This window comes from Crassostrea angulata, chromosome 2 (assembly GCF_025612915.1).
Source record: "Crassostrea angulata isolate pt1a10 chromosome 2, ASM2561291v2, whole genome shotgun sequence".
NCBI classification, from domain to species: Eukaryota; Metazoa; Mollusca; class Bivalvia; order Ostreida; family Ostreidae; genus Magallana; species Magallana angulata.
This window is the reverse complement of record NC_069112.1, coordinates 46,176,670-46,197,918: the sequence shown is the minus strand read 5'-3', so window position 1 is coordinate 46,197,918 and position 21,249 is coordinate 46,176,670. Positions and strand designations below refer to the sequence as shown.

Below are 21,249 nucleotides of genomic sequence, written 5' to 3'. Positions count from 1 at the left end.
CCTTAAGTACTTGTGTTTTCATAAGTTATAAGCCTCTATAGATGGTAGCTAATTACGATAACTACGGAGAGAGAGAGAGAGAGAGAGAGAGAGAGAGAGAGAGAGAGAGAGAGAGAGAGTTTTGACACACTTTTGACCGACAATTATAATTTAAAAACGTAATTCATGTGTTCGGAATTTATGTACATGTAAAACTGTAACATTGGCGTTTTCAGTAACCATTTGTTTGTTACATTTTGGAACAAGACTAATGTTATACAATGCCAGTTTTAGGAAATTAACTTTACGTTTATTTCCGAATATAAGTTATTATTATATTCAGCAAAATATTTTCATTCTTTATAGACAAGCAGTCAATAAATGTATAATTAGCTTGTCTGAAAAAATATTGATTGCTCAATTTTTTTTATGTTGAACGGTTAAAAATAATATCAAGAGGATAATCCCTCGGTTTTTTTTTAATTAATCGCATCTGATTATTTGGTTTGTAAACGGTGACGTAAAAAGGTTTTCGTGACTCTAAAACAAGGTGATGTCATGAAAAAGCAGTCAGTCAAGGCACGGACGCGCAATGCGACGTTTTGCTATCATATAGGATATAAAGGTTTGCGAGTATTATGAAGTAAAACTAGATACATATAATGTATAACAAAACAAATATTTGCTGTACTTTCTGGCAACATTAATCACATTAGCCTCCTTGGGGCGAGCCTATTTTGTTCTTCGTGAGCCAATAAAATCATTGTTGCCCTCAGCCTCAATAAATATATGTATGTGTTCAGAATATAATTTGTCCTAATTAACTGAATAACTATCCGTAAATTCAATGACAATGTAAGTTGCTTTTTTAATTTTAGTCTCTGCTTATCTTGTAAAGAAATGAAAAGAATAGATAATATATATACACACGTAAACGCACACAGTATTTCATTTTAAAATTCACACATTTTTAAAGTCCATAAAGTAAGAAAACAAGGTTTGGAATATGTGTTAGCAGTGGCTTTAATTATTATTTGCAAACACCAACACTATTGTGGTTTCCTTGTACAATCTATATTGATAAGCTGAATTTAAAAATAAATGGAAATAAAACATGTACGAACCCACTAGACCGTCGTCATTGAAAAAAATATAGGAAAAACCAAGCGGATACCCCTATTCTAAAAGCAATATAGCAGACCAGGAAGCAACTTTCTCACGAATAGAGCTTTAAAATCTAATCCACATAATACAAAATCATGTAGAGAAACACGATATATGTTAAGAACAGATACACAAATAAACTTTTCAGAAAAGTATTAATGATATCAGGTAACGCAAAAAATGAGAAGAAATAATAATTTCAAAATAAAAGGTTAACACTCCCCCCAAGAAAATATTATCTAATGTCTAATATCGACTGCTGATTTTCTTTTCAAGGGATTCTGTTTTTCAGGCGTGCCTTTGCAAACTTAAATCAATATAACAGAATGTGAGTCAAAAACGCTTGTTGTGTAAACACATGTGTTATGTAGTATCTTTGTTTTAATAAAAATAGGAGAGCAAGAGAGAGAGAGAGAGAGAGAGAGAGAGAGAGAGAGAGAGAGAGAGAGAGAGAAAGAGATAACATGAACGTTGTGAGTGCTAACAGTATGTTACGAACGAAACATAGGATATATACTAGTAGAGAATATCTATATTGTGTGGTTTTATATTTGCTTTATTCAACGATTTTAAATGGTATATTTTTCACAGGGTGGAAAGATGCTCTATTTATCTCATACATTTTTTAGACAGTAATTTTAAAAAGCGTTGGAGACAGTTCCTAAAATGACACAAATTGATTCTTTTAGCCTTAACAGTGTTGAAACGTGGTTTTATGCAGTTTTTGTTACCTTGCGCAACATAATTAAAAACTTCAACTTGCAGATAAATGTATCTGTTTTTGCAAAATTTTACTGAAATAAACCGTGAATTGATTTATTTAATCAGCTGTATATTTTTTTTTTCCATTTCATTTAGTAACCATAAATCTTCATCAAAATCTATTGCAAATTAATGTTTGGTAATAGAAATAGTGATGCGGAATACACATGTAAGCATAATCCATTGATAAAGCAATTTATTTTAAACATGAGTAATATTCACCCCACATATGCGATGTATTATGAGATACTATGGTCATGTTTAATTTCAGTCAAACGTAGAATTATAAATAACTTTCTCTCTATGACTATATAATATGGGCAGTATTCAAAAAATAACAGAAGCATTCATATTTTCCAGCTTATAACATTTTTATTTGAAAATTCTAACAGAAACATGCATAATTTAAAAAATATATTTTATAAAAAAAAAACCACAAAAAACCCCCACAAAAAAACCAAAGAAATAAATAATCATTTATGATGGGGAAATAAATGTGCAACATATGCATTGATTTGAAACCCCAAATTGGGTTGTTTGTTTGGACTTGTTTTTTGTTATATTTTTATGCAGAGAAAATGATCAACTGAGAAAAGGATGAACAGATATTTGTCTTACTGATATCCATGTTTAAATTTAGCAAATGATCTTCAAATAATCATTGCTGATATCAAATATCTTTTACAAGGAAGGAAACGTTCTTTTTACACGAAACCCTCTGATCATTATTACGCAATGGTTGGTAAACCTTTAGCTACAGATAAAAAAAAACTTAAGAATCGAGTCGGTCACTAATTTAAAAAAAAGTTAAATAAGTAGTGCTATTTAAACGTGCATTAACAAAACATACCCGTTTAATTAACCAGTAGTTAATCATACATTCTCGCTTGTTGATACCCGTTTTAGGGGACTGCACAGAAATATTTGAGTGAATAGATATGTTGGTCATAATTTCGATAAAACGTATACAATTATGGAATGAGATATATTACCAAATTTTAATTGTAATATATACATTGTATATTACTAATATGCATGCATATCCATATACATGTACAGTGAGCTTCAAATATTCGGACATCAGATACCTTCATTTTACAAACATTTTTATTCGGCAACAATTTTTGCAAATGTCGTTTTGTTTAAATTCACATTTCGGCCAGGGCAGTTTGATTTTAGCCCCAAAAAATAAATTTTGCCTCATTTCACTGGACGGTAAAATTTAATGAAACTCCACTTAATGCAATAGAATGATTGCATGTACGCCTCTCAGTTGAGTTTTACGATTTTTCACCTTTCAGACATCCATGAGTAGCTTGTTAAGCACTCCGACTTCTCAAATCACTTTTAAATATCATCGGCAAAACTGGTTAGACAGGATAAGTCACGCCTCACTGCACTTCGCACTTTGTTTACCTTGTTTATCTTTACAGTGTGCACCTCTCAATTGCTTTCCCTTTTTAAAATATTCCTCTCTTTCAAAGGATACATGTGCTTAATCTGGGACGAGTTACATAGTTTTGTGCTTTTTATAAACAAAAATTATTTTGAATGAAGTGTCTCGCGATTGTTATGTAAGATTAAGTCGAACAGGAAGTATAGGAAAAACTGATTACATAATGTAGAGAAGGGTTTTTTTTTTGTTTCAAAACAGACGGATATTAAAGGACAAGTCTAATTTGTTGCTGTTTAGTATAAAAGGTAAATAAAACAGCATCGAAACCCAATAAATGAGTTATCATTTATTAATACAATATACACGTCACCTATCAGGACGACTGAATTTTGAAACGAAAGCGTCCGCTTATCTGAGGCTCCACTGTATATTGCATCTGACAAATAATGGAATGCGAAATACACTTGTTTCTGAACTCCATCAGATATATTATTGACTAGCTTGAACATGCAAGTTAAATATTCCTACTGAGGTCTATGATAGCAATGCTAACTAGTTGATGTTACTAGCATTTATGAAACTGTGCTGTTTTATACTTTTCAGTGGAAGGGGGGGGGGTGATAAATACTCCAAAGAAAATAAAATATGAAAAATCTGAAAAGCTGAAAAGGGTGAAACGGGGACAATAATATAAAGTATCATACTATTACTTCCGAATTCGAAATTATAATAAGTAATTTGAGTGGTAAGAAGGTCAATGTAAAAATTAATGTTAATAGAGATTTTGTCAGCGAATTATTGTAACTCCCTTTTTGTGATCCCATGTGTTTGTTTTAAGTAAAAAATACTAGTACTAATCATACTGTGTGCAGGTTGGAATGGACATGATTTAAGAACAAAAAGTAAGTTGGCTGTTTTTTTACCATATTGTACAAATGTACGAAGTATTTTGGGAAACAAGCCACTGGTTAAACAATAGTAAGCAGTGGTTTGATAGCCACCGGCTAACCGGCTAAATACATTTGGTGCAACACTACTTTGACCACTGGTTATCATACCATTTGATACTGAAATTGATCAAGGGTTAAATTAACCAGCGGTTAAAGTTCACCAGAGTTCTAAGCAACCCTGCCCATATTGAAATCTAATTTTATATCTGGGAGACGGCAGTCTTAGCTAATGGTTTAAATAGTCAATTTCATAATAAAGTGATTCTAGGAAATATTTTCAAAACCCTGTTTAAGGAGGCTGGGGGTCAAAATATAATATAATATAAAACCATCAGATTTATTTGAAAATTTTATATGCGATTTCTGAAGCTATCAACTATTCTATTTCTATTTGATATAGAAAAAATTCATATATTTTGATATAAAATTCCATCACGTCCCATTATCTTTATATTGAGCTCTTCGTTTAAAGGAGATCAATATTGTCTAAAATGGCAGCCACCCCAGCCCCCTTAATACGTCAACTAACAGATGAGTGTATTTTAATTTTTTTAAAGACTTTAGCACTTTTCTTTGTTCCATGAATAAAACATCATTTTTTTTATTCATTGTTTTAAGTTTAAAATTTTGTTTGCCAGAAATGTCCTTAATAATGTCTATCATTTCATTTACCAGTGCTGATAATGAGCAAATACAATTCATTACACGTCTGTGCTTTATTTAATGTTGCATCTAGACAAATAAACGCGAGGTTTTTTTTTATCAATACACTGTTTACAGTGAAATAGTATATGTACTTTTTGCTCATTTAATAGTATAGAAACTATTCATATACAACATTCAATTTATTCGCCCTTTAATCTGGGAGCTCTGCTGGTGTCACATTAGTCGCTTCGTTATATTCAAAGTCCCATAACTCGGTCTTGTTTTCCATCAACAAACTCAGCATTGGCGAGAATTACATTTTCTGTGGTAAAACCTATAACTAATGAGACGACGATAACTTGTAATTAACCAGAAAACAAATGAGCCAAAATTTCCACAAGAATTTGCTTAATTGGGTGTATAATATCCATCACATTATGCAGATTACCTTTTTACCCTATTGGAAATAAATAAGAAGGTAAATTTAACTAAAGTTTTGTTTATTGATGACTAATAAGTGAAAATGGTTTTGTAAATTAGCAACATAAAATCTTTTGTATAATACGCTAAAATATAAACACTCAAGTCAATCAAACATGCAAAATAGTTGTATAATCAAAGTTTAACTGGTCCAAAAAATCATGCATATAAGTTTGAGGTCATAAAACTGAACAAAAAAATAAAAAAAAAATGAAATAAAAACATGACTTAAAGATAGTTATTGTATAAAAAACATATATAAGAATTTAATGTAATTGCACCTTATTAACATCTTTTCATCCTTATTTCAATCGTGATAACACCACTATTGGCAAAGAAAAACGACAAATAAACAATATTGGAACTAATAACAGTTAAAAAATAATAGATAAATTAAATGCGAAACATTAAAATGTTAATGCATATCACCATCATCATCATCATCATCATCATATCTATTCCTTTGCTAAATATGGTCACTGGTTATAGTAAACATTATCTGACGCAGCTATCAGATGGTCGTAAACAGTCTGGTAGATCAAACCATATTCATCCTGAAAAAAAGAAGAGAATTGGAAGTTTCATTAAATCTTTCAAAAATAAATATTACTCAAAACACGTGAAGACGTTTTTATCTGTGCTCATGGCCAATGAATAGGTAAGTGTATACATAGAAAATGAACGTCGCAGATTTCCAATGCACACATAAGGAAAAATATACACTGAATATAAACATCAGGGAGATAATACATCTTGTAAATATTTGGAAAGTGTAAGTTTTATAACAGGTGTAATAAATACGATCAAGAAAGCAATAGACAATTCTTTTTTTAAATACAATCCACATATTTTTCTTGTATCTTAAGCCATAAGTGGTAGTTATATTTCCTATGATGTGCAACGTACATGCGCATGTTCGATTTAGAACTCTTTCCTATTACTGATTTTACCACAAACACTTACAATGACCATTCATATTGTGGAAAAAAACCAACTTTAAATCAAACACTTTTTAAAAGGGTGTTTTGATGTTAGTGTATTGTTTTATTAACTTGTATTTTGTAGAAAATGAATGTAAAATTTTACATTATAACAACAACGTACTTGTGTGGAACAGAACTCTGGTCTCCTTGTCTGTAGTTGTCGGACTGTTGTAAACACGTCAATGTTGTCGTCCATAGTGATTTGTTGTATAGAGTTAAACACAGAAACAAATACACCACACATTGAAGCACCGTCCCTGATACGATATTAACACAAACAGTACATAAAGTTCCGTAACTTTTATAGCAATTTACATAAAATTGGTTTTAATTTTCCCTCTTTTTAAAAATCAAACTATGAAATAAATTTAAAGCGTTTCAGTTGCAAAAACTATTTATCATTTGTGCCCTGAATGGCTGCTGCATTTTTTCTTTTCTTTTCTTTCTATTTTCAACATAGCTCTTTTAGTTGCCTGCACACAACAGGGTCGATTAACCTTTTACGGGCGTTCGAAAGAGACTAGACCCTCAAATTTACTTGGACTTGCTGCTTAACGAGTTTGTTTTTGGGTTTGTTACTTTTTGACATTGTTTAGACAGAGTGCAAATATCGATATTAAAAAACCCAGCTAGTCCCTTTTCGGTGATTACAACAGTTCAGAACTAATCTACAGATTGCATCAATATGATATTTTTCAACATAAAGTTCATAGTATAAACTATATAAATCATTTTTATCTAGATAGTTCAGACAATCAGCCAGACAGCACACTGATAGTTATTAAATCAAAGTGAAGTACAAACTTGCTGACGACAGTAATTGGGCCCTCATCAGGACAACTCAGTGCAAACGAGACCAAGCTCCAAAGGGAGAAAGTGTCATTTACGTTTTGAGTCTTCAGGTCAGATTTGGGCTCAGCTATCGTAACATCGCGTGTTTTTTCCTAAAGAAAAATAAATATTTGTAAAAAAAATTATAGTAAACTATCTTCGAATTTCAGAACGAATTCATCTTGCTTCGTCGGTATGTTTTTTTTTTTTTAATTATTTTTGATAATTCTTCTGCATGAATGATTAAATGATAAAAAAAAATCAACATAAGATGTTTGAAATCTCACAGTAACTTGCCTTTCTTCAAATTGCAATTTCTATCTTACCCCCTTTTTATGAATAGAAATAACTGAAGTCTTGATTTTATTGTCTTTGCTGGAATTATTGACCACTTTGTAGGGAGAAACGATCTTTTCTGATGAAGGCAAGGGCAACCAAGACTTACTCTAAAACAATGAAAAAAAGTTTATGTCTTGCAAATTATTAAATTTATATCAGAACAATTTGTTCTGCTATTTTTTTCAATATTAAACAAAATTATGAGTTGGAACTGAATTTTTTTTTTTTTTTTTTTTTTTTTTTTTTTTTTTTACTTTCGGTCACTTACTTTTAAAACCTGAAAGATGGAAATTGTTTTCGTTCATATGTTCATATTTTATTCTATTATACACCTTTATTAATGTCTTATGGAGAAATAAAAAGGTGAAAACATCCAAACGAAATGCTTTAATAACAAGAACACTGTAGCAAAATTGATTATTTTTCTTATGAAACAGTATCTATCGAGAACTTTGTGTGCATTGTAACACAACATAGAAACCCAAGACACGCACCGAATTTATTGTATTCAAAGGATCCATGCAAATCACGATACCACTTTCATGGTCACCAATTAGGCGCAAAAAATCAACAGCGTCCTCTTGTGGCGGATAATGTGTAACAATGAACGCATTATCCTTGATGTATGACTTGAAAAAAATAAATCATATCAATTGAAATTAAACAATAACGAAACTTTTTCAACTTTTTAAGTGTCTAGTAGAAAACGAAAAATAAAAGCTAGTGGGTCAAGTTCACTATTAAGTTGTTGCACACTACTACATTTTTTTTTGATATACGCATTTTTTGAATGCAATTTCTAAGCAAATCTTATTGTGGTGTAATTATATAAAAGAGTAAAAAAAAGGTTGATTGATTTGTAATTCTTGATTAATAAAAGATTCATAACTGCTTCTGTATTGATGTTCTGAGAATGAATGTCTGTTTGTAGAGTACTGATTTAATGCATACTAGTAATTTTAATTTTTATATGCATCGGGTCATAAATACTCAAGACTAATCGAAACTTATGCTTTCGACGAAACTTACCGAAGCAACAATAGCGTTGATGAAGCCTCCCCTTGTTGGAACGTTCGATGAAAGATAGAGTCCATACTTATCAACTTGTACATACAAATGAGAAACACATATGTTATTAGCATTAAGCAATACAGTTTAAATCTTCTCTGCAACAAGACGAGGTTTATTCAAATTCAATCATTTGTCGCCATTTACATAATAAAAGATAAGTAAGCAAAATATTTTGAATCTACTCATGATTTCTATTTAAACTTTATATCTCTTCCGAATTAAAAAAAATGATTTACATGTAATAGTCACATTGTATGCACATTGAATATTACAAGCTTATACCGTGAGGAAACTACTTTAAATTAAAAAAAGTAAACTTACGCGGTAAAATAGCATCTTTCCTAAACTTCGGCATGCTTTGTTTAGCTAGTTTGTAATCATCATTAGTATAAACCGGGCAAATCTTCCTCAAAAGCTTTCAAAAGTAAATAGTATACATATTACCAAAAAGAAAAAAAACAAGGTAAAACAACACACGAAATAAAGTCAATACAGTATGAATATTGGACTTCTGTACATAATTTTGTAAGTATATAATGAATCTCTTTATTCAGATGTTTAATTTATAAAATTTATGCCAGTCTATGTTTTTTTTATTGAAATTGATTTGTCTTTGATGTGAAATACAGAACTATAATATTTAAATAGCGTAAATATGACTCGTTTATAGTAAACATTTTCTTTTTCAAGATGCACGTTGCACTCGTATCAAAAATGCACTACTAAAATTGTATATGAAAAAAAGTCCCTAACCTCATATTCCTTTCTAAGCCCGGAATAGTTTGCCGGTACATCCTTTAGCATTGGTGAAATTCTCTGACGAAACTTGACAGTGGCTTCAGGATCCGGCACAGCCTGAAATGCTTCGTGTAATGCCAAGAAAACGGTCATGTATTGTTCCTACGAGTGAAAAAAAAGAGAACCTGTCTTGCATGCATATATCATTACCGTAAATTAGTAATGATGTAAGATTATTTTTGCAATATGAAGATTTTATGCTACGTGGTTTTTGATCACATAAGTTGATATTACAAAAGTGTTTGAAACCTAGGTGATTGATTTAATTTAAAAAAAAATGGATAAATTTGGCTTTAGTTAATGTCCATTTTTCTGTCTCAATATGAATGAGATCATTTTTAAAAAGTAAAAAAAAAAACCACAAATCACAATATCAGAAAATTTACTTACCGCAAGTATTGTCACATTTAATTGGTAATCCAGTCAGATTTTTTATTTGCAATATGAAGATTTTATACTGCATGCTATTTGATCACATGAATAGAAATTGCATAAAAATGGTTTTGAAGGCTAAGTAAAGGATTTAAAAAAAAAAAAGGAATGCATTTGGTGTTAGGCAAAGATCTTTTTCCTGTCTCAATATAAATGAGATTGTTTTCAAAAAGGTTAAAAAACACACACACACAACAACTCCAACAACAAACAAAAACCCAGTTACAAATATTTCAAATTCACTTATCCACCAACCAGTCATTTTGTTAAATCTGATTTTACTTGACTCACATATGTCTGTATCATATTCATTCTGTTGGCCCTCATTGTCTTCACATACTCTGCTACGTTGACTCTTCCAGATTTTTTCCCTGCATGATAGAGGGAGTCCAAGGCAATGTACGTACCAGTGCGACCTATTCCAGCACTACAATGTCAAAAACAATGGTCACACAAGAAGAGAGTTTGTAGTACGTGTAATAAAATATGTATGAAAATATTGTTTCAATTTTTTTATTTAAAAATTAAGTACGAATTTGTAGAATAATACCAGATGTCGAAACATACTTCGATATATAAAAGCCGAAGCATGTCATAATGATCATATTTTAAACCACATTTCAAGACCGACTTTTTATTCCACTAACAGCTCGGAATTTTATAATGATCTTTGTGCCGTTTATGTTGATTTATCAAGTACATTTCTCTTGTTAAAAGTTAACTTTTAATCGTATTTCTTAAATATTTAGAAACATTTCATATGGCTATAAGTCCTAAACTTTATTCGTTTTATGTATAAACACGCTAGGCAAATGTACCTGAGATGTCATTGAAACAGCCACATGGAGTATTTTAATAATGATTTTAAAAAAAATTCCTTCCCATAACCTTTGAATTACATATTAACAACTGTTTACACCAAACAAAAGATGAGTAACTGATATAGTAAGCTCATCCAGATACTGTCAATGGACGCAATCTTGTTAAACTAATTATGTTCGTTTAACTCACCTGCAATGCACTATTGTAGGTGCGACGTCTTGATTTGGTTTTTCATGAGAAACTTTGCTATGGAATATAACCAAACATAGAGGATCTGGGGTTCCGTGATCAGGCCAAGTGGTATAGTGGAATTGGGTCACCATGTATGAATTTATCTGCAAAGAAAGTTATTTACCGCTTCTTCATCTCTATTCGATTATATGAAATACAACATCAAGTTTTATTGGCTTATAAGATGCGTCATGAAGTATTTTTAATGCATGCTTTGACAATGTATCCTGAAAAAATGTATCAAATTATGCTTCATGACGATATACATATGACGTGTATAGCAACCACTGAGTTTTTATATAATTCATTTCTAACAAAGTTTCATGAAAGAAAATGTCGGTCAAACTGGATTTCTAGACTAGGCAAGAAACAACATGCATTTTAATATATTTAATTATTTTAGTGAATAATTGAAAGGTGATGCAAAATTCAAGCACTTACCGCTTTCTGAGACACTTGGAACTTTCTAATAATATAAAACGCATACTGTTTTTCCTGCATCGATTTGACAGAGATCGTGCCATATGTTTCTTTATTACCAAGGTTTGGCCAATATTGATGACATTTCAACTAAAGAAAGTAAAATACTCCTTTAAAAAATATCAAACTAAAATTGAAATGAAATGCAGTTGGTAATGTTGATTTTAATGTACGTGGTAACATGACCAATTAACTACTAGCAAAATTGGTTTATATATCTGATTTGTAGAAAACAATATTATTTAATCAAGATTTGTTGGTTTATTCAAAAATGAAAATTGCTAGCACACTGTGTATACTATTCTAATGGTTCAATATCATTTGACTAACCATAAAGAACCAAGGAATAAATAGTGTTTAAAAATAGAACAATTTATCATAATGTTATTCTGTTGTAAATGCAGCACCTTTCTTCCCTCCCTTAGATTTGTTAACATGATTATTTGCTTGACTTTATCTTGGCAAACCATCTCCCAAAAATCAGCTAAAGTACTCTCTTTGGGACCTGAAATTATAATCACATTGCCTGATTAGTCAAATGAAAATTAATACAATTCAAAGACTGTATCTTTTGTTTTAAAGTACATTATCGATCACACCCAACATAACACCAGAGCAGACATAAATTAACCACTAGGTTTACTTTATGTTTACTCTGCGTCCGCTTTCAAAAAATTTGCGTCCACCAGGGGCTTATTTTAGATCCACTCGAGGTTTACGCTGGGTTTACTCGAGGTTAGCTTTTGGGGTCCACTGCACGCACTAGTGTAAAGCAGACCCACCCATTTTAAGTAAACCCCAAAAGTAAACCCAGGGTTTAGTTGGGATTTACTTTCCGGTAGGTTGGGTTTGATCGGTATTGTATGTAAAAAAAAAAAGCTTCGAATATTTCTAGAATATTTCTTGACAGCTGAAAACCTGTAATTAGCATCTATACTGTGCGTAATTAATGCATGTTTTACCTTGCGATGCAATGTATTCGTTTTCACGTTCGTATCCCTATAAAAAAATCATAATTCGGTCAAAATATACTATGCATTGATGACAAATTGTCAATTTAGATTACCTCACTGCTTATGGATATATCTTCAAAATAAAAAAATAAAATAAAAATGTTGCTTACATCAAGGTTATTAGCGTTTATATAATCGTCAGCTGATCCTGTATTCTTTCTTAGAATCACTCTTGAATGATCATCTAGATTGATTCAAAAGAAATATTAACTTTAATGACTGTGGGAATGGTCATACCTTTTTTTCCTTTTTTAGTGTATTCTATGTTCTATATTCAAGTTATTCATTTCATTTTAAATAATGAATTTGTAATGTACAGAAATGTCACAACATGAGTAAGAATCGAACAGGAAAACAGATATATACATAACTGATAAAATATCTACCACATTGATCAGTAAGGAACTTTAAGATTAAAAACATACTAGGTATTTTATGTTAAACAGAATTCACTTTTTTGAAATTTTGTTTTACAAATACTTGCAGGGAAAAGTCGCTTTAAATCTGTTCTTGGAAACGTTGACGTTGAGTTTACCGATGGTACAAGGATATCTTTCACCGTATGGTAGAGACTAAAACAACGAAAACTTTTACAATCATATTTCAAACGAAATCAAATATCATCTGTCATAATTTCTAAACAAATTTTATCACAAAAATACCTTTCATTTACAGCCTTGTGTGCATGATTAATGCTAAATGTTATAAATGGAATTTAAATATTCTAAAATGAGAACTGGAATTTGCAGTCGCAAAACAAAATTTCCTAACTACAGTTCCTTTCTCCGCAGGACTCATCACAGGATTAACCTCTGCCATTCAGTCAACTGAAAAATGACTGAAAGGTAACTGAAATGTGGCTGAATGGCATAGCTATGCCATTCAGTCACCTTTCCAGACCATTCAGTTAACATTCAGTTGACTGAATTGCAGAGCTTCATCCTGTGCATTACAACTTTCACCATCGATATTTTACGTTTTTTACACCGGACATATTCCGATAAACGTAATCTAAAATCCATACAAATAACATTTTAAAACGAATTTTGTCTGTTTCGCAACACCATCCTAACAGATAATTTAAAATAAGATTTATGTAGCCCACAAATCGAAAGAAGATTACAAAAATATACTAACTTCTTTTGAAATATAATTGTAAAGCGATTGCAGTTTTAAGAAAACTTATAACAAAACTATGCTTATCTTTATAGTTTTGCGTGCCTATATTTGAAGAAGTGTTTTGGAAATTCCCGTAACGTAAAATATATATTAATAATGTGTCAAACTGCATTAACTGACTATATAACTATGATTGTGAACGACCTGTATGGCATTTCTTGATAGAAATGGTTCTTTAAAATGCGGTTAGATGTGCCGACTTTTTAAAAAAAACCTTTAGTGTTTGAAAAACTTACAGCATACTCTCTTTTAAATCCATCATTTTCAGCCTTTCTCTTTTTCATGATGACAGAACCAATGTCCTTTATTAAAAAGTCTCGGCAATATAGCTCATTAACATACATATCCCCATAAGGATTCTCTTGGTGGATTTTCTCATCGATGTCAACATCAGGAGGCAAGTCGACAGAGGCTTTATCTGTTTCAGTTCTTGCTGAGTCATGAGCACTTGGCTTGTTTTTGTTGAGATTTGATAAATGAAATTCAGTATTTTCGTACTGCTTACCTAACAAACAAAATTGATTAACAATTAAACTCGATTGCAAACAAGTATTTGTTCTTCAATATCAGATTTTAAAAAAACTCATTAAAATCGATTTTAAAAAGTGTCTACGGGACAATACAGTTTCAGTAAAACATCAAATATATGATCACTTTAAACACTTTGTTAACTGTAATAATTCGTGGTTTCAACATTCGGTTTATTTTGTCTTATCATATACTTAGACATAAAAAGTAGTGATGTCAAATAAATACTTACTTCGGTCTTGTTTTTGTGGGGGAACCTGATTCTGTTGCCTTTTTCTATATTAAAACATAAATTTACATAGATTTATCGAAACCCTTTACTCAGTGATCTAATTAAACTTACGAAAATCAATAACATGAAGGTTGATGTTCTTTGTGTGATGCCACTGTAGTGATATCAATAATAATTACAAGGTTTGATCAAAAAAGAAATTGCTAAAAAGAGCAGATTTTTTAAGCATACAAAAACAAAAACAAAAGCAAAGAGGACCCATATAATAACATCAACAAAAACAACAACAAAATCTCGAACAAACCTACCTTCTTTTCACAATGATTACAACAACACCTATCGTCGCAACAGCCACGATACCCAGGGACCCTACAGTGGCAACAGGCGTGATCAAGTTTCCGTCTTCTTCCTTTGCCTGAGCTGACTATAAAAATGTTTGAAGAACTAATTGTTATTAGTTTTAACCGTATTTGAGAAACATAATCTAAAATATTCTCAAATTTTCATTGTATTATAATCAGGGTTTACAAGACAGATACACGTTTGTATAAACAATGTGATGTTGCACATGTTGTCAGAGTTAATGTTGCATACTTGCTTGAAGTATTTTAAATCGCTTCAGTATAAAAAAAATAAGACAAAAACAAAACTAAACAGAAAAAAATCTTATCTGTGGTTCAAGTGAGTTTACCCTAAATAATTAAGTGAATACATACTTCTATGATTCAATTTTGTATTTTGGGTTTTGTCGATAGAATGAATCAATGGGTTTTAAAAATTTACCATCACACAAATTCCACTTTCAGCATCACATGTTTGGTTGATACAGGTGGTGCTGCAAGTCAAGTTGCAGTTAAGTCCGTAGTATTTATGCTCGCATGCTATAGGAAAATGTAATACAGATTCAGTTATATATATTTCTTCTTTAACATAATAATACATATACTACTTAATAAAATTTGTTTTAAAAGATCAAATCCATCAATAAAACTTTAATGTCTTAAATATCAAAGCTGTGAATGAAAAGAAATATAAAGAGGAAACAAACATAAGAGTAAATCATGGTGTAATGACAATTAGTCATAAAAAAAACCCTCTTTATTATGCTCGAAAAACAAAAGACGTCGAATAAACCATATTATGTAATATTGCTTTTTTGATGTTTATATTTCGTTTCCCTGTTCTGCTGTGTAAGCGTGCAAACGGCATTCAACCTACATAATATATAACTGTATTCTTTGTTTATCCTTTTGGTATTTTTCAATGAATTTCATTTTATTCAAGAGAGTATCAGCATTTATGTACACCCTGTATTTGCTAATGTATATGAAAGTTATATAAATTTTGTTCATCAATGAATGAGTCAAATAAACCCATGCCTATTCGAAAGATTTACATGCTCACAAGTTTGCACTGTACTCTTGCAATTTACTTTTGTTACAATAAATTCCTTCATAGCCAGAAGCACAGCCCGAGGGACATTTTCCTGTTTTTTTGTCACAAGGAACTTCATCTTGACAGTGACCGCACGAATAGCTGCAGTTACTTCCATAAGTTGAGTCATCGCATTCTAGCAATAAAGAACCTTTTATTCAAAGTTCAAAATAAATGGAGGTGCATTTGTCATTTGTTTACAGCATACACGTACATTTTAAGAAACATTAAAATCTACGTAGAGTATAAATAGCCAAAATAAATTTAATTATGAATAAGGTGATTTTAAAATCTATAAAGGTGTTTCAAATATAAATAAATGAGTAATGAGAGTTTGATAAATACCTTCGTTACATAAGGGTAACTTCCATCCCTTTGAACAACCTCTTTTACAAACACCGGTTTTACCGTCACATGTCTTTGAAAAACAATTCTCACTGCAGTTTTTCGAACAATTTCTTCCGTATACATGTAACTCTTGAGGACATTCTTAAAACAAAACGTGGTAATCAGAATTTGAAAGAATAAAGTTATTTAAAAAAAAAATCTTTTGATTAGAATTTATAGTATATTCATGACTACTTTTTATCTTTTTAAGTTGGATTTTTTTCATGATTTGCATTTGACCAAACATTCTTTATATGAAATCATGTAAAAAATTCGATATGAGTGGGACCTTAACCTAACACTTATTTTATCTGATTTATATATAATCCGGGAACGCAAATCAATCATCAATGCTATTGCTAAGATGTATCAGTGTGCATTGTGTTGCTGGCTCTACCTCTTTTACACCTTTTTTTATAATATCCCGTCTCACAGCCATTGCGACAAGTCCCGTGAACAGGGTTGCACTGTTCTCCATTCACACAGTGTCCACATTCTTCCGAACATCCGGCCCCATACATGTTGTTCTCGCATTCTACAAAGTACATGTATGTGCAAGTGTCTACCACAAAACGTTGTCGGACGGGATGCGTATTTCATCTCAATATTATGTAATTTATTTATTTATTAATGATTAATGACTTATTAACTGGTTGTGAAGATGCATTGCAAAAGTAAAAACATATATTCAAATATCATTTACTAGCGTTCCTCAGACTTTTTCCGAAACACGCTACCAGGGGAATCAAGTGTTTTAAATTCACATGGAAATCAAGAGTCGCCATTTTTACACGTAAAAAAACTGCACTACTTCAAATTACGAGGTTGGTGGTTAGGTTTGAAAAAAACTATCTGAGGCAAGCACAGAGACGATATTATTATCAAATTGCATGAAGAATTTCATTGTACAGCAATACATACCTTCTCCACATTTTGGACCTCGATATCCGTCTTTACACCCAAAACATTCACCAGTGTCAATGTGACAGTTGCTATTATTACATTGAGCAGGACACGACTGGCTACACGTCGGACCAAAATAGTTAAGTGGACACCCTATAACAAAACAAATGGTGACGTTAGATAGGATAACTAAAACGGTATATCATAACTTATTAGGTTTGTTAGCGGCTGTCTACAAGGATGTTTTGGGTTGTTAATGCCCATTAAGAATGAGGTGAATTGCCAATAAATGTTTTTTTTGCGAGGAATAAACTTGTCATTAATAAGTACACCAACAAATGATATTGAGTTTGCATTTTTGTCGTATAAATGTTTTAATTTGCCTAAAAAAAATATTGATTGGGAGGTGACACGCGCTATCTAATGACGTCGCATTATTTCAGTATGAAGTAAACCAAATCTGTATCCTGAAAATAAAGTCGTCATGGCAACTACTTGCACCTACTTTTATTGCAAATATTTTTTTTAAGGGTCTAAAAAATTGCCTCCACATATATAAATATATATAAACAGCGATTGCTTAATTTACATTTTTCATTAAAGTGTAAATAAAATGAACTTAAGATGGTTAACAAAATATTGTGTTATTCATCTTTTTGAAAGCTTTCATGACTAATCAAACATATTTGGTTTTTTAATGTGTTTTATACTGTGTTCAAGCCTTCGTTAACTTAACTTGAATAGAAGGTAACATACCATATACTTCAAATTCACACAGTTCGTTGTATGCATATTGCGAATAGTCCGGTGGTAGATGTCTTAACGTCCTGTTGTTATAGTAGATGACGTATCTACCTTGGTGAGTACAGTTCAATGTAATGACAGCTGGTATATTTTCTTTGGTAAAATTTTGGTTGTCCATAAAACAGAGAACCCCGTCTTCTTTATCCGTCGTGTTTGATATGTACACCGAGAATCCTAGGAATCTAGGTACATATCCGTGAGCAGGGCCTTTATAATGAAGAAAATAGGTCATACATTTTTTTAAGAAAGAGACACCAAATGTCGGCTATATATCAAATTGAACCGTTCGTTAAATGATAAAAAAAAATGCACTCAAAAATATTACCCCAAGATATGTTGTCTGTTCTATAATAAATTCTGATGTGATTGATGCCCAGGACGGCTCCAAGGTCAACACGCCACTCAGCTTCACGTTTTTTATTTGCAGACACCGTGCATTGGTGTCCAGTATAAGAGAGGTCTGTTTTGAGTCCATCAACAGCCTTGGAAGCGTTTGCAGAGTATCTTAATGTCTCGTCAGCGTAGGGATGTAACTGCCAAGTATTCTTTTTTAAAGCTATATTTTCTGAAGAAAAAAAGAAATAAATGAAATATACCGTCCGGTGTTATTTGAAACAATATCATGATAGAAAGTAAATAAGTACGTACTTGTTCATGGTAAATTAAATCATATCTAAGTATCATTTTCTACCGGAAATAAATTTTTAATCAAAAAAATGTTATTGACTTATAATAAATAAAAATCCTTATAAATATCTGATACATTTATTTTTATACCCAAACTAAAATAGTAACCATTACATTTTCCCATTCTTATTTCGTTTATTTTTAAGCCGGGCTCTGCTGAAAGCTGAGTCCTGGCTGTAGGCAGGAAAATCGCCAATGTTACTATAAATAGCACAACTTCAAAAGTAAACAAAAAACCAACAGCGTCAAAGTAAAAGCTTCCGCTATACTAAATAGTTACAAAAAGAGCCACTTTTTGTTAAAAGTGTTTTTTTGTTTTTTTGTTTTGTTTTTTAATTTTTAGAAAATTGTCTATCATTTTAGGTTTCTTATAAATTACGTGTTTTAAAAACAAAACTACGCATTTTGGACACATACAATGGTCATGAATTTCCATGACCTACTTTGCAGCGCATTGAAGAATTGGGGATTGCATTTATAACGCTTGTTGAATAATTCAAGGCAGCAACTTTTGAATTATTTTCTACTAGACAGACATATTTTTGTTCATTGCCATTTACAAAATTTGGTCTCTCTCTGACGCGTTGCCGACAATAAAAGCTTAAAAGAGAGAGAGAAAGAGAGAGATGTTCAGTCTTTACTACACATTATGCATAAAGACACATCAACAGAGACCAGCTCTCACTACCTCAGAACTTTGATTCATAAAGCAGTGCGATGCAGTAGTTTCAATTGCTTAAAATACGATAAAAAAAACTGAGTAAAAATAGCAAAACATTTATTAAAAAAATGCATGTACATATTTTTTAGTTACTCCACATAAAAGAGTAATTTATGATTGCGAACAAGGATAAAAAAACCCAACCATTTGCAACTTTTGATGTTCATTGTACCTGTAAATTTTTTCATGCAAAGCGAATTAACGCCTCACGTTTTTTTTCTCCATTGGTTCAGTTTTCAATCATAATGAGTATTCAACTTAACTCATGTATATTAGTCAAAATAGCATTGTATAAATTTGTCACTTATTTAACTGAAAAAAAAAAAAATTATTCCAGATTTTAGATTTTGATTTTAAAAATCTCCTTAACAGAAATTATATCAAAGTTGGCTTGATCACAGCTTTTAATGTATTTATGTGTGAGACTAGATTATTGTCCGTTTTTTCTAGAACGTAAATCTTGAGATAACAATAAATTGGTGTAATCTTTTAACGTTATCAAGGTTATTCAATGTGTCAAAATATCACTTAAGTTTACAGTGATCTAAGCACATAGATTCTTCATCATGCCATCGACTTCCGCGTTGTACAGACCCTCAGTTCCTCAGTTTCTTAGTTTAAAAGCAACTAAACATTCTAGCGCAAAACATACCGTAGGTAAATGCAATCAGTGGTAAGGTAAACAGAAAAATTGTCTTTATCATCGTTTGTGAGAATACCTGCAAATTAAAACGAAATGAACACACATTAACAGAAAGAGGTAAAAACGCTTTTGTATAAAGAGGAAAAAAAAAACAAATTATGATACAAATGATTATTTACTGTACACTTGTGTATCGGTAAATTTCATATGTTTGCAAAAAAACTACTCATGCAAGTCTCTCAACCCATTAAAAATCACCTTTGTCTGTAACGTACATGTAGCAATGTACATTTTCTGCTGTTTTCGTTTGATTAAAAAACTAAGGATAAACTAGCTTTCATTCAATTGATGGATCTTTATATCTCGTCAGTGTGTAGTGCAGGAGCCAGTGCTTTGTGATTGTGGGTAGTTTTAACTATTTGAATTAGTTTCAAAACTTAAATAGAATAAGTACCATAAAATAGGCGGATAAAAGAACAACATTTGTAGATTGAATATTTCATTTTATACTTAAGCATAAACATATTAGAATTCTAACATTAATTTTATAAACTAATATTTTTTCTTTCGGAATGAGAGAAATAAAGAGATTAAACTAAAAACAGGGAACATATAAGTATGCTTTATGATATAAAGTGATAATAGAATGCAATTAATACATGCTAATGTTGTAGTGAGCTGTAGCGAGCAGGCTCAAATAACATTTGCATCATAAAACATACGGCTATCTAGCGATGTATGCTACATGTTATTTTATGTATCATTTATAGACCAAACGGATAATTATTATCTTGTTGATCCACGTATATTACTTTTTCATCCTTATGGAATAAAAGTAAACTAAACCATATTATATTTAAAAAAAGAAAACTTTGTGAGGGTAAAAGTGAGTCACTAGTATAAGTAGGTGAATGTTGTATACCTTATTATACTTGTTTGATACCTCAACACTTTCTTTACCGGGTCCGTTTGGAAAAGAAATGTATACACCTATTCAATTATCTACCTTTATTAATTTCTAGATTATAAAGTTCAATTTTAAAAATAATGTAAAAAATGCGCTATGAAATTGCACTGCACAATGTTAGTTGACTGACTCCCTCCGAGAAATCTTTTTTTTCTCAAAATGTGTAAAAAACAAAGTAAAATGAGAGGTTTTTAATCAAAATAATCCGAGTATAGATATTCAGGATAATTTGATGTACTTTGGAAACGTCCAACGCAATAAACCCGACAAAAAACCAACATTGATGCATATTTTGCTTTAGTCAAAAGATTTTCATCCTTGTAATCTGATTATTCAGAAGAGACACAATGCAAATATGACTAAGCTAAAGGTGCTTAGTAACTAAACA

At 31.1% G+C, this 21,249-nt stretch overlaps 1 protein-coding gene across 1 annotated transcript; it reads right to left on the bottom strand.

Moving 5' to 3' along the window:
- Positions 1-5,534: 5,534 nt before the first annotated feature.
- On the bottom strand, positions 5,535-19,955 carry LOC128171061 (receptor-type tyrosine-protein phosphatase T-like). The gene is made up of 26 exons (XM_052836822.1): positions 19,904-19,955; positions 18,169-18,408; positions 17,796-18,050; positions 17,058-17,192; positions 16,534-16,671; positions 16,095-16,238; positions 15,748-15,885; positions 15,099-15,196; positions 14,624-14,739; positions 14,316-14,359; positions 13,792-14,060; positions 12,861-12,948; positions 12,487-12,560; positions 12,326-12,362; positions 11,771-11,868; positions 11,325-11,453; positions 10,842-10,987; positions 10,122-10,257; positions 9,354-9,500; positions 8,922-9,015; positions 8,559-8,632; positions 8,024-8,158; positions 7,517-7,636; positions 7,164-7,303; positions 6,481-6,616; positions 5,535-5,930 (listed from the first exon to the last, which is right to left on the bottom strand). The coding sequence occupies exons 1-26, from the start codon at positions 19,953-19,955 to the stop codon at positions 5,853-5,855; spliced, it is 3,261 nt and encodes a 1,086-aa protein (XP_052692782.1). The 3' UTR covers positions 5,535-5,852.
- Positions 19,956-21,249: the final 1,294 nt, after the last annotated feature.